This window comes from Crinia signifera, chromosome 5 (genome assembly GCF_055691185.1).
Source record: "Crinia signifera chromosome 5, ASM5569118v1, whole genome shotgun sequence".
NCBI lineage: Eukaryota > Metazoa > Chordata > Amphibia > Anura > Myobatrachidae > Crinia > Crinia signifera.
The window spans coordinates 96242145-96256814 of NC_139221.1; the positions used below are offsets into that span (position 1 = coordinate 96242145).

Sequence of the window (14670 nt, forward strand, 5' to 3'; positions counted from 1 at the left end):
ATTAATCACATTAGACTACTCTGACTTTTTATTAAAATGGAAGAAATTGCATTCTCAAAATACATCTGTTTACAAGAATAGATACATTTTTATTTTACACAAAAATGTAACAGAGTGTAAAGTTTCCTAGTCACAAACAAGTCTTTCAATTAAAGAAGCTGTCACAATTCTTTACCTGAGGGCTTTGTGTTTTCACAGCTAAATCAGATACTGTTCATTAATTTACTGGAATGTTTAATTTAGGTTTGTGTAGTTTATGCTTCAGTTGTGTGCAGTTTTGTTTTGGCTTACAATCAGCGCAAGGAAAGAGTAATTTAATATCATTAACAGATTAATCACATTTGAAAGCTTCTGTGTTTACCACAATGCCTCATTCTTTAAAGTGAAAAATTACAACTCTTGTTTATACTGTTTAATTTCAGAAATGTAATGCCTTGGGCTGCAGAAATCAATGAATATGGGGTACAGTATGTCATGTTATGGCAAAGATGTGAAAATGGTTGGCTAACAGGTGAAAATCACCACTCTGATCTGTGTCAGTGAAGCCATATGTAGTCCTTGACTGTACTGGTTTTATTTTGGCAGTGGTTTCCTATTGAAAGTCCTCCCTGTCACTCACAGGCACCACAGGAATTCCCATTGGGTGTTTTCTCCCTATGGAACTGCCAGGCTGCGATAACCAGTGAGTAGGCTTCCTCCACGCAGCTAAATCTGGCTTCTGTGGAAGCAATTTATAGCTGCAGCATCTACGCATGCGCTTGTCCCGTCAACTGAATGGTCCATTGCACAATTGCCAGGGACCATAAGCTAGTGGTTGTCTCCTCTCTGCGCACAGGTGTAGATGCAGTCCCCTATTAAAAGAAAGTAGGAGCCATCGCTCAACAGAACAAAGATATATTCTAGCTGTTTGCAGCCTGGTGCCGACTTTTATCATTTTACATTATACAAGGATATGACATGGACAAATGTTATCTGGTTGGTGTAACATCAGTCAAAAATAATGTTCGGTATACTGTATGTTTAGAATCATTATGAACTTTTGGTGGTTTGCAGCAGAAAAGCTTTTTTAGGCTTATTTCATTTTGCTGTATGCTTGTGCCAGTTTTCATTTTACCACTGACATGTCCCACCAACCGCTGCGACAATCACTTCTTGTAAATCTAGATTATGATCTAGGTAAGACATTACTGAGGATAAAAGGGATTTAGTAAGTCAAGTGACTTAAAGGCAGAGAAACAAATCAACTAAGCAATGAGATATGCAAGTCAGATGCTAGGTTGCAAAGGGAGATGAATCAATAAAAGGAAAAAAGTAATAATCCCACTCTATTAGTCATTTGTTTGGACACTAGAATACTTTGTCCAGTTCTGGAGACCATATTCCAGGATATAAATACAATAGAGAGCATGATAAAAGAGCAACTAAAATGGTTCACGCTCTACAGGTACAACACAAAACTTACCTGAAAATACTAAAAAAGCTTAACATGTATAGGGGAAAATTTACTAAGCTAAATACGCCTATTTTAGGCATATTCATAGGTAGCCGTATGCACTGCCTAGTGGCCAATCACGAGGTGCTACGCAGCTAGGCATCCAATAGTGCTATTCGGGGGGAGGATTTTACACAAACAACAGCCTGGTGCCCACCACCCAGAGACACCAGGGACAACCCCAGGCTTTAGAAAAAACAAAAGAAGTGGCACTTGGTTTGATGAAAGGAAACCACATTCATTTTTATTTTAACATAAATTAGAAATGTAAGAAACTACATCAATGACATATACATAATATAAAAAATGCACAAATAAAAATAAAAAAGATAAAAAGACTGTTAAGAAGTGAATCAATCACTATAGCATAGGACCTGGACCATAGAATGCCACTGAGCATATAACATGAGGGGGTATGAGACTGATGATGGTTGGTAAATGACAATTGTCCAGTCGTAATAAGTGGCTATTGCTGTTGAGGGATGGAGGGGAATTATTGAAGCGGATGATAATGTGCTCACTGATTGTGTAGTTACCCGTTGCCACTGAAGGGTATAAATCCCACTAGGGTAGCATTGCAGCAGTCTTCCTCACGATCTTGCAGTGATGGGTTGGATTTAAGATTTTATAATCCAAGTAACAAGCAGGGCACTGGATGGAAATACCACTTCAAGTGGCTGGTGGAAGCTGAATTTTTTAGCCACACTGAGGTGGGTGTCCAGAGTATGGTAAATGTTATTCTCCTCCAAACCAGGTGGTTGATGGAAGTCAAAAGGAGCCACAGTGGATAGTCAGTTTCCTGGAAATAGCATAAGGGATGTCACTCGGAGTCCTTAATGGGACAATTAGGGCATTGAGGTCCAGTCCAATCCCCCCGCTGACGCGTTTTGCTGTTTAGGGGGTACAGCTTTATCAAAGGTGATGTAGAGGGCCATCCACAGTGGGGTTTATATACCTGCATTAGGTAATCACTCAATTAGTGCATACATGGTTAGAACTGGGCATACATGATTACCAGCCTGGGCAGGTAAATTCTGGAGGGGGTCCCCACTTCTCCAGAATCCCTGCCCAGGCTGACCGGTCACGGGGTAAATGCTTTGGCCTGGGGACTTGTATAAAAAGTCTCCACCCAGCTGTGACATTACACTGCTGGTTGGTTGGACCTGGTGCTGGTTTTCAAAATACGGGGGACCCCTACTAATTTTGTCCCCCGTTATATGGGAACCAGTACTGGCCCTTGAGCCTGGTGCTGGTTTTGAAAAATCCAGAGGGATTTGGTTTGTTCCCTAATTTTATAAAACCTGGTTCAGGTTTTTGAGCCTAGGGCTGTTTATGGCAATGGGGGCGCGACCCCACGTCGTTTTTGATATTATTTATTTCTTTTTACCTTTTTTTCACTAATTCTGCTTTCAGACCGCAAAACTGGCTTTGACCCTGTATTTGGAAACGTTTCCAAAAACGGGTCTGCCAGGTAAAACCCCTTTCACACCGCATCTCTTAAACGGTATATTACCGTTTAAGTGCGTTTTTTTTGCACTAGCAGACCCGTTTTTGGAAACCTTCCAAATACAGGGTCAAAGCCAGTCTTCAGCGACCCCCCCCCCGCGCGGGTTAACACATACAATCCCGTTAACCCCTCCGCACCCCCAACCCCGTTAACCCCTCCCCGCATTGTGTTTAAGAACACCCCCCCCCCCGTGAAGTCGGTACCTCCTCACGTTGCAGTTGATCGGCAGCCGCAGTACTGTACCACGGCTGGCTTCGCGTATGAAAAAAATAAGGAACTTTCTGAAAATGGCTGCCCCATAGGAAACCCCATTTAAAAAAACTGTCTTTCGTACGGGGGCAGCCATTTTCCGAAAGTCACTTTTCTTATAAGAAAAGTGACTTTCGGAAAATGGCTGCCCCCATACAAAAGACAGTTTTTTTAAATGAGGTTTCCTATGGGGCAGCCATTTTCAGAAAGTTCCTTATTTTTTTCATACGCGAAGCCAGCCGTGGTACAGTACTGCGGCTGCCGATCAACTGCAATGTGAGGAGGTACCGGCTTCAGGGGGGGGGGGGTGTTCTTAAACACAATGCGGGGGGTGTTAACGGGGGTGGGGGTGCGGAGGGGTTAACGGGTTTGTATGTGTTAACTCGCGTGCGGGGGGGGGGCGGCGGCGGCCTCCTGCGCAATGAATATTTAATGAGCGCATTAAATATTCACTGCACTGAATTTAGGACCCAGCTTATTGGCTGGGTCCTAAATACCGTTTCAGAGCCGATTTTGAGCCTAAAATACCGGTTCTGAAACGGGTAGGACCCTGCATTTTAACCGGTTAGAAAATACCGTTAAGTGGTCCTGCACCTTTCAGATCGCACAGATTACCGTTTTAAAACGGTAAAAAAACGGCAATATACCGTTTACAAAGTGCGGTCTGAAAGGGGCATAAAGGTTTTAGGCAGTACAATATTACCGACAGCTGTGAATGAATGAAAGAATATAGTCTTGCACAAATTAAAACTTTGCTTGTTTGTGGATTTAATGTTTGTACTAACTTTCACAATGATTTTTATAGATTGTAGAAGTACAGACATCAACAAGCCAAAACAACATTGTTTCTAACAAAGGCTTTTGTGTGGCAAATTTCATTGCTTTTATATGTGATAATTCTTGTGTTATTCTCTTTGCTAGAGCTATCTGCTGTCATCAGTTTCCTATTTACTATGCTATAGTTATTTTTGATTTTTTTGTGTACATCTTGTTCAGATCGTAAAACTAAAGTAATACTTATAAAAATCTGCCTGTAGACAATTTCATTATTGTTATATCTGTTGTTACATTTTCTTTGGAATTCAAATTCATTTTTCAAGAGAAGCTTCAACTTTTGTCTCTCATTTAGGTGATAATAGTACTGAATTACAAAGTTTTTGAACATTTCAAATTGTGTAAAGCTATGTATGTGAGATGACTTTATGTTGACCTTATGTGTATAATCAGTACAGATGTGACTTGAAAGAAAAAATAAAATATTAACAATACAAATAAAAAATATAAGTAAATATTACAGTATAAAACTCTGCTGCATAAATTACTTTGTATACAGCCGAAAAAGATTAGTTGTTTTTTAACATTGTACAAACCCAAAAGAAAATGTTGCAAATATTGTGCAAATCAACATTTTTCTCTTTGACACCAAGAAAACCCACTTTGCAAGATGGAGCAACAGTACTGTATTACATTTACATTTAGCTAATATGACTGAGAAGGCACATCATTGCTACAGTAAGGAACACTACTCTACAGGGTCAATAGCTGTTTACTGTAGGTACAGAGCTTTGTGACTGTTTACCAGGGCCGGACTGGCCATCTGGCACTTCTGGCTAATACCAGAAGGGCCGATGGCCTTGTGGGGCCGATTTTGTGCAGAAAGTTCTAAGAACTTAGAAGTTCTTATGCCGCCCATACACGTCCCGATGTGGGCGTGCGTTCTGCTTAAGTAGCATCCATCACATCGCATTGCATGCTTTGTGGATGCGTTGTGCATGCAATGCGATGCAATGTGATGAAAACTAAGTACAAAAAGTATGTGCAGCACATACTTTTTGTACTGTGCGATGAGGTGCCACGGGACATTATCGGTTTTAAAATTACTGTCGTAGATGATGTCCGTGCCATCCATGAGTTCAGAAGCGTCAATTTTACAGTTTTGAAAAGATGGTTAAAATCAATTATGACATCATCAGTGATGTCACAATTGAAATTATCGGTTTTAAAATTCTGAAAATGTTAATTGTAAATGTAAATTCTGAAAATACGTGCACCTCAAAGCACGTATCGCACAGCCCGCATCGGGACGTGTATGGCCATCTTTAGAACTTTCTGCAGTAGCACTGACTCTGAGCCTGCTGCCGCACCGTACGGCACCGCGCCACCCATCCCACATGTCATTGGTGTGTGCAGTGGGGATGCCGGGGGTGTATAGCATAGCATGAGGCTATGAGCTCTATGATCGAGAAGAGAGGGCGCGCTGCCAGCCCCTCTACTTTCTCCTCTACTGTGCCGGGCTGATCATCAGGAGAGGAGGGGACAGGAATTACGGGCAGAAGTGGTGTGCATATTGCTGGTGAGTAGACAGACAGTGTGCTGTGCCCACTGAAGCTGCGGCCCAGGCATTGTAGGGTGAAAATGTGCATTGAAGCTGTTCTGCACAGGCAGTCACTGAATTGTGCCATGTGGGCAGATGCTCTGGCTATTTAAATGTGTTTTATAATTGTATGGATCTGGCTATTACATTGTATGGCATGGAAACAGGATTAGGTTTGGTGCACTACTTGTCTGTCTCTCTTGTCAGTCACAGAGCCCCACAATTTGTAATGGCAGCCCTGACAGGACCAGACTGGATCTGGGAGGCAGTGGAAGTGCTGGGGGATGGGGGGAAGAACCTGCTCCCCTACAAAGATGGCCACAGAGGTCAATGGTGTGGTATAATATATAATAGACAAGGCATAATGCTGTGTGGCATAATGTTTAATGGGCATTATGGTGTGCGGCAATGTGTAATGGGCATAATGGTGTCTTCCATAATGTGTAATGCCTCTTTTTTGTTATGCCACGCCTTATTTACATGAGGCCATGCCCCCTTTTGGTGCGCAAGTGTCCCGTCTGCTGTGGGTGGGCCTGTGTGCTCAAAATGCCAGGGCCGATTTCTGGTCTCAGTACGGCCCTGCTGTTAACACTGCCTGAATGTGATTGGCTGGCTTAAAAGGGATTCACCATCCACTGACACCTTATTGCTTTCAGTACTGCAGTTTTCATCCATGTAGAATTCGCCACTGTGGTTAAGCTGTGTATTGCATGGCATGGTTCTCTCATGGCACTGGGGCACCACACCATGATATGACTGGAAGGCTTGAACAGTGCTGATGATAGATGTAAAGGAGCATACACACATGGAGATGTGTGCTAAGCAATTTTGCTAAGCTATTTAGGATAGGCAATTTCCTGGTGTCCAGATCTCCCATGGGGAGCACATACACATGCAGAGATTTGTGCTAAGCAATTTTGCTTAAGCAAAAAAAAAACCTGGTAGTGGTTCAGAATGAGAGATTGCAATCAGATTCTCTCATTCTGTACACACAGAGAGATTTTCAGTCACTTGCTAAGCAATTTTACTAGATTTTGACTGCATGCACTGACTTAGCAGGAGATAATTAATCTCTTGGCACATACACACAGTGAGATCTGTGCTTACTTTCTAAGCAATCTCAGATTGTTTAGAAAATAGCACAAAATCGCTCAGTGTGTATGTCCTTAAGAAGACTCATCTATATTGTATAAAGTGGCAATGGGGTGTACATTTATTTTAATTTTTTTGCTCAAAGGTACATTACTGATAGCTTTCATTTCAAGTTTTTTACTGGAGAATTGTAGTGACAAATTCTATTGAAAACATTAAAAAATTAGGAGTATGCCGTCATTGATTTTCTGGTGAGTGTTACTCTATTTCCTATGGTGGTTTTCAGCTAATCAAAAAATCACAAGGTATTTATTTTATTTATTTATTATTTATTAACAGTTTCTTATATAGCACGCACATAGGCCCTTATTCAGATTGCTTCGCTTGGATGCGAATTCGGGCAGCGTACTGATGTTGTGCTTATATGCATGCGTAGAACCATTTGTGCGCATGTCTGTATGCAGGGAGCATGGTCCCTCGGTGAGAAGTCCAGTCGCTGATGGTTCGTTCCTGGCCTTCCGAGCAGGGGCGTTGCGGCCTGATCAGGGTCATTACCGTATGCGCACACCCTGCATTTCATGGGCGTTCCCGTGAAAACGCAGGGTGTTCATATGGAAATGCGGTCGTGACATGCGTGCGGGGGGGGGGAGGCGGACAGCTGACTTAACCGGATGTCAGCTGCCTGCCCATATCCCGGCTTTTTGTCTCTTATATGTATGAGTGGTATAGCCCACTCGAAGGATAGGGGAGGTTCCCACAGGCATGGGAATGGATGTTCACATACTGTAAAACATCCTTTCACATGCCGAGTGGCCTAATTCTGTGTGCGAATGGGTGGCGCGGACTATCCATTCGCTAGGCGGGGTTTGGTTCATTCGCTTCAGCCCGTGCACACATCCGAGCGAAGCAATCTGAATAAGTGCCATATTCTGCAGCGCTTATGATATCCACTATTTTCGCAAAGTTGGAGGCTGGTCCATTACCCACATACAGTATATAGAGTGGGGAGCAGTTTAGATTGTTTACTTTAATAGATATACAGTATACTATACTGTATTTCTGAACATTATGTTTTCAGTAATAATGGGAAATATAAATGATGGTTATATATGCAGTATACTGGAAGAAAGAACTTTCCAATAATGGTGGGTGTTCCAAGTGTCATAGTAGCCTGCATGCTGTGCCAAGGAGCTAACACATTACAGCCATGTACAGTACCTTGAGATCAACTTTTTAATTTTTACACAAAATAAATATTTAATGGACAAAAAATTGTTTATACCTCAACCTGTGAAATAATTGCTACTATACGTGTATTGATATGCTATATTGCGTATACCTCAACCTTATTATACCTGACTGATCTGTGCAGACTGCCATCTCGTATTTGTATTAAGCGGCCCTATATTTGGCCGCTAAATATGAATATAAATATATCAGAGTACGCCGTTGGCCAAATACTATTTGGTAAATAGGGCAGATTAGTAAATCTGCCCTATTTTTGAATCGTATTTCTGGCAAAATAAGACCATTGGTGGTCATATTCTATCATATTAAGAATATGAATATGACTGAGTCATATTCTTAGTAATTTATTAATTAAATAATTAAATAATTTCCCCCCCATAGTGTTGAGCAGAGAAGAGAAAGGGGGGTCTTGATGGAAACTTTCAAAAATACCAAGGATTTTAACAATGTCCAGGAGAGAAACAGTCTCCAAAAGAAGAGAAGTATTCAAATTCAAGGGCATAGGTTCAGGGTAAATTAAAAAAAGGGTAGTGAATAAATGGAATAGCCTCCAATCAGAGGTGATAAAGGCTGAGAGATTACAGCAATTTTAACATGCTTTGGATAGAAATATGAGGATCTATACGAATAACTATGGATCAAATTGGGTTGCGGTTAGCAAAAGGATTAAAAGGGGCAAACTACAGTAACTGGGCCAAGTGGTTGTTATCTGCTGTCAAATCCTACATTTCTGTGTTACATGTTAAAGTATGAGTTACTTTCTTTAGTTTACAGTCACAGCACAATCACATAATGCCTTCTAGGCCCCTTTAGATTTAAGTTCATACAAACAGAATATACAGTATCAGTGGTTTTCAACTCCTGTATTCTTTCTGTAATCTTTTGTGAGCATACCAAGGTGAGTTTTGCTGGGTCCATCTACTTCCACTGACAGAAATCATCAAAACATGGCCTATTGTGAAAACATAAGGGTTGAGGTTGAGAGCCACTTACATATATAGTTGGCATTCGAAGAGCAGTTACTAATGGCTGTGCTTTTGATTGGTTCTTTTAGATACATTCCTCATAAGCATTTACTCATAGAGATAAACCTTCCCTACTAATAGCTACAATTGTTACTCTACTACATTATCAAATGGTCTGCACACTTCTGAGATTGCAAGTGAATCTGTCCAGTGCTTTATAAATAAAGTATAATAATACAGTACATTTAATTTACTGTAGCTAACATTGATTTACTGCTCTTTTTACTGCTCTTTTTGGAACCTTGTAACAATCAAATATTCACATTACAAACACATATCAGAGACATCATGCCCACAACCATTGAACTACAGGAGCTAGATATAGGTATAACATTAATTGAAAATACCTGGTACCCTATTGCACCCTTGTAACCTGGAGAATATTTAGCTAAACCTTTGGCACATATTTTTGTCCTTTGAGAAACAAGGTACTTATTAAGGTACTTATTAACATATTGGGAAAGTAGGCAATTAGTTTGTGCATGCAATACAAAATACAAATACAAAGAATCAGATTAAGAATGAAAAAAAAAGAAAAGAAAAACAGGAATAATTGTCATTGCATGGCATGGAGGGTCCAACTCCACTTCCCAATTACTATCCACACGGCATATTTTTCCCAAGTTAGAATCCAAAATATTGATATTATATAACATTCAAAAGAAAATCAGAGGGTCTTGTGCATTCATACGACATTCATACCAAAGTGTATTCCAAAAACATTTCCATATCTGACCTTTTATATTATGAGGTTGAGTATAAATATAACTGCAAACCTTATGTTAAACATATAATACAACACCCATTTGACTTACAGTAGCTAGAGACCATATATATAATATGCAAGACACAGAGAGGTTTAAATGTCGTAAGTCAACTAATGTTTTTATTCAATTCCTAAAATATCTCCTTTATTGTTAGAGGAACTTTAAATATTGACTATTACAAGACCTATTTCTCAGCCTGCCCTGATAATCACCATATTTGCTGTATCTTCATTTTATTAACCTTACACATGTATGAAAAACAGAAATTAAATTTAAATACAAACTTAAATTATCCCAAGTAATGTCCAGGGATATCCAATTCACAAGTTTGGCCAAGGGATTACACCAAGCATGTCTAAACTGTGGCCCTCCAGCTGTTGTCAATCTACACATCCCAGCATAACTTGCCATAGTTTTAGCATTCCCTAATAGCAAAATCGTGGCAAGGCATGATGGGACTTGTAGTTTCACAACAGTTGGAGGCCATAGTTTGGACATGCCTGGATAACACACGATAGACATTAGTATGCGATATACATATTATTAAAAATAAACAAATCTCTCTTAGTTTTGTTCACTGGATGATTCAAGGTATGCAAAAATTGGTCTATTTTCAGTCAATTAATTTTTCATTTAATTTTCTTTTCTTTTATTATTATTATTGTAATATTTATTGTTTCCAGACAAAAAGTAATTTTAATAAAGTTTGAAGACTACAAAACATTTTTAAATACTTTTGTTCAGAGTTTCAGCTTTTATTAATTGATATCCTGATACACCCAAAATATGAAATCTTCATTTTCACATAGGGCATATATAGAACATAGCAGAACAGACCCGTGATAGGAATAACTAAATTCGTTGCCAGCTTTTTCCAAGCAACATTTTTATTTTATTTTATGTTGTCATGTTGCTTGAAATGTATCTAATTAAATTATTGGAAAGGTTTGAGGCAGTACAATATTACAGACAGCTGTAAACGAATGAAAGAATATAGTCTTGCACAAAACAAAACTTTGCTTGTTTGTGGATTTAATGTTTGTACTAACTTTCACAATGATTTTTATAGATTATAGAATTACAGACATCAACAAGCCAAGAAAAACATTGTTTCTAACAAAAGCTTTTGTGTGGCAAATTTCATTTCTTTTATACAGTATGTGATAATTCTTGTGTTATTCTCTTTGCTAGAGCAATTTGCTGTCAGATGTTTCCTATTTACTATGCTATAGTTATTTTTGGATTTTTTTAGGTACATTTTATTCAGATCGTAAAACTAAAGTAATACTTATAAAATCTGCCTATTGTAATATCTGTTGTTACATTTTCATTGGAATTCAAATTCATTTTACAACAGAAGCTTCAACTTTCGTCTCTCCTTTAGATGATAGTAGAACTAAATTACAAAGTCTTTGAATATTCCAAATTGTGTAAAGCTATGTATGTGAGATGACTTTATGTTGATTTTATGGGGGTTATTGTGGTTGATTTGCAAGTCTGGGAATTCACAAGCCTTGCGAGTCCACCAAACCCCGCCTTGGCAATGGTGGCCTGACCGCCACCCATTTGCAGCGTGTGTTCGCATGCAGTGGCTGCGAATGGATGTTTAACATAAACATCCATTCGCAGGCTGCAGGGGAACACCCACATCTTTTGATGGTCGCCGAGCATCGAAAGATGTGGTGCATGCACGCATATATAAAGTGACTGTAAGGTATTATATATGCATGCATTTTTGGACTGAAATTGGCGGTCAGCTGACATCCGATGATGTCCGCTGCCTGCCCCTGGCGCCCACGTCACCCGGCGACTACCATGGGAACGTCCATTAAATGGTGGGCATTCACATGGGCGAGTACCCCGGCCCAGCGCTCCATGCCCACCGGCCGCAATGTTGGGTGCGTGCACCTGGCGAAGAAATGCGGCTGCACATGCTCATACACAAAACGTCAAGCTTGCATGCAAATTCACATGCGAGTGTACAGACCTGAATAAGGTCCTATGTGTATAAACAGTACAGATGTGATTTAAAGGAATCAATTAAATATTAACAATACAAATAAAAAATATAAAGTAAATACTATACAACTCTGCTGCATAAATTACTTTGTATACAGCCGGAAAGGAACAGTTGTTTTGTGACATTGTAGAAACCTGAAAAAAAAATGTTGCAAATATTGTGCAAATCAAATCAATTTCTCTGTGACACCAAGAAAACCCACTTTGCAAGATGGAGCAACAGTACTGTATTACATTTAGCTAATATGACTGAGAAGGCTCATCATTGCTACAGTAAGGAACACTGCTCTACAGGGTCAATAGCTGTTTAATGTAGATACAGAGCTGAGTGACTGTTTACACTGCCTGAATGTGATTGGCTGGCTTAACAGGGAATCACTGTCCACTGACACAATATTGCTTTCAGTACTGCAGGTTTCGCCTGTGTAGAATTTGCGGTTAAAGTGTGTACTGCATGGCATGGATCTCTCATGGCACTGGAGTACCACACCATGACATGACTGGGAGGCTTGAACAGTGCTATGGCGATAGAAGTAAGAGGACACATCTATATTGTAAAGAGTGGAAATGGGGTGTACATTTATTTTTTTTGCTCCAAGGTACAGCTTGAGCGTCTCTCACTCTTGCAGAGGCTGGCGGGCACGCACGCATGAGATGCACGCATACTTTGTGGCGATGGAGGTCCCCGCCGCTGTCCACCACCTCCCCCGCCACCATCGCCAGTCCCCATCACCTCCCTGACCCCCCCCCTTAACTGTGCCCGCCTCCCTGAAGTGGAGACGGGACTGCCCAGCCGCCAAGAAACTGTGCACGCATGCGCATCCCGGGTTAATGGAGTCCTTCTCTGCGGGCTCTCGCCAGTGGGGACGTTCTGGTGAGAGCCGGGCAAGGAAGAAGGGGCTCCATCTGTACATTACTGAAGTATGGTAGTGACAAATAAAGTGGCAATGGGATGTAAATGTATTTTTATTTTTTTGCTCAAAGGTACATCACTGATAGCTTTCATTTCAAGTTTTTTTACTGGAGAATTGTAGTGACAAATTATATTGAAAACATTGAAAAATTAGGATTATGCCCTGTCACCGATTTTCTGTTGATAGTTACTCTATTACATACAGTATGGTGAGGTTCAGTTAAACAAAACATCACAAGATATCCACTAAGATGGAGGCTGTTCCATTCCCCACATACAGTATATAGAGTGGAGAGATTGTTTACTTTATATATACAGTATACTGTATATCTGCACAACAGAAAGGCAAGATCAGGAACATTTTATTTTCAGTAAAAATGGAAGTATAAATGATGGTTAAATATGCAGTATACTGGAAGAAAGAACTTTCAAATAATGGTGGGTGTTCCAAGTGTCATAGTAGCCTTGTTGTGCCAAGGAGCTAACCCATTACAGCCATGTACCTTGATATCAACTTTTTAATTGCTACACAAAATAAATATTTAATAGACAAAAATTTGTATATACCTCAACCTGTGAAATAATTGCTACTATACGTGTATTGATATGCTGTACCGCTCTGTATAAATTTCACTTATTTTCCATATGTGCCAGATGTTACAACTATGCCAAATTAAATAATGTTATCAATGATGTTTCTCTATTTTGATAAAGTTTGTTCTTGTATTCTTTTCAGAACTTGAAGCTGAGGAGTGGTGCAAGTTCCTATGTGTAGAGTGCTTAGGAACCAGACTGAATGATATAAGCCTTGGTGAACCTGACCTACTAGCCGCTGGCGTAGAAAGGGAACAGAATGGTGAGTTATTAACTATAGAATAATTGTGATTTTACATCTTTTATTGTCAATAACAGTCCAAGTAAACCTATACATTAATATACGTGCATGCATATTATTTATTTTATAGTTCATTAATACTCACACAAAGTAAAGAGAACTTCAGTCGAAGGTTTCCCCTAAGAAATATGTCCTTTCACCTTAAGTTGGTGTTGGTTACTTTTCTACCTTTTCCTCCCAAGGGAGTAATAATGTCATCTGATTGGTTGGTTATAGTATCTTTTTAATCAGCTTTCTACTTTACACCAGAGCAACTATAGTAAAACCGAATGGATTATTAAACTTTTTCTATATAATTGTAACATCAGCTTTTAGAAATGTAACCTGCATATACAGTAGTTTGAAATGTGGCTTCAGTTCTATGCCATGTTGTTATATTTGTATATAATGGGATTTGTATACTAAGGCAAATACAGGGTAAGGAGTGTGACATTTTGATCCATATTTGCCTACCCTGAGTTGCTTTGTGTATCTATCTATTGGAAATCATTTTGGCATGAAGGTAAAGGCCCCCATACACTAGGGCGACTTGTCCTTAGGACAAGTCGCCCCCGACTTCCCCCTGAGCTTCCCCGGCTGCTCCCCGGGGGAGCTTGATTAGATTGGCACTTGATGTGCCATTTTTTACATGTGATAAATCGTCTCGATTTATCACATGTAAAAAACCCGGGGAGCAGGGGGGGGGCTAAGAGGTGAGAGCTGGTGGGAGCAGGGGGGCTGGGGACGCTGCGGGGGACACATCTGTGTCCCCCGCTGCTGGGGACACAGCGTCTGTGCGGCGATAAGGTAGAGGGAGCAGGGGGGGCTGGAGACGCTGCGGGGGACACAAGCTGTATAGAGCCGGGCAGGGGGAGCCGGCCGGGAGCTGTCAGTAATGAATAAAAAAAAAAGCCCATACAATGAATGGGCAGCCTGTGATTGGCTGCTGAGCGCTCTCTCAGCCAATTGCTGACTGGCTGAGAGAGCGCTCAGCCAATCACAGGCCGCCCATTCATTGTATGGTCTTTTTTTTTATTCATTACTGACAGCTCCCGGCCGGCTCCCCCTGCCCGGCTCTATGCAGCCTGTGTCCCCCGCCCGCAGCGTCTC

General features: G+C 40.5%; 1 protein-coding gene across 2 annotated transcripts in view; it reads left to right on the top strand.

Moving 5' to 3' along the window:
- Nucleotides 1-14670, top strand: part of DOK6 (docking protein 6) — a 508085-nt gene that overhangs the window by 253970 nt on the left and 239445 nt on the right. For both annotated transcript variants that reach the window (XM_083187715.1, XM_083187716.1), the window contains exon 4: nt 13423-13542. In XM_083187715.1, coding sequence (XP_083043841.1) covers nt 13423-13542 — 120 coding nt within the window. The remainder of the gene's footprint in view (nt 1-13422; nt 13543-14670) is intronic.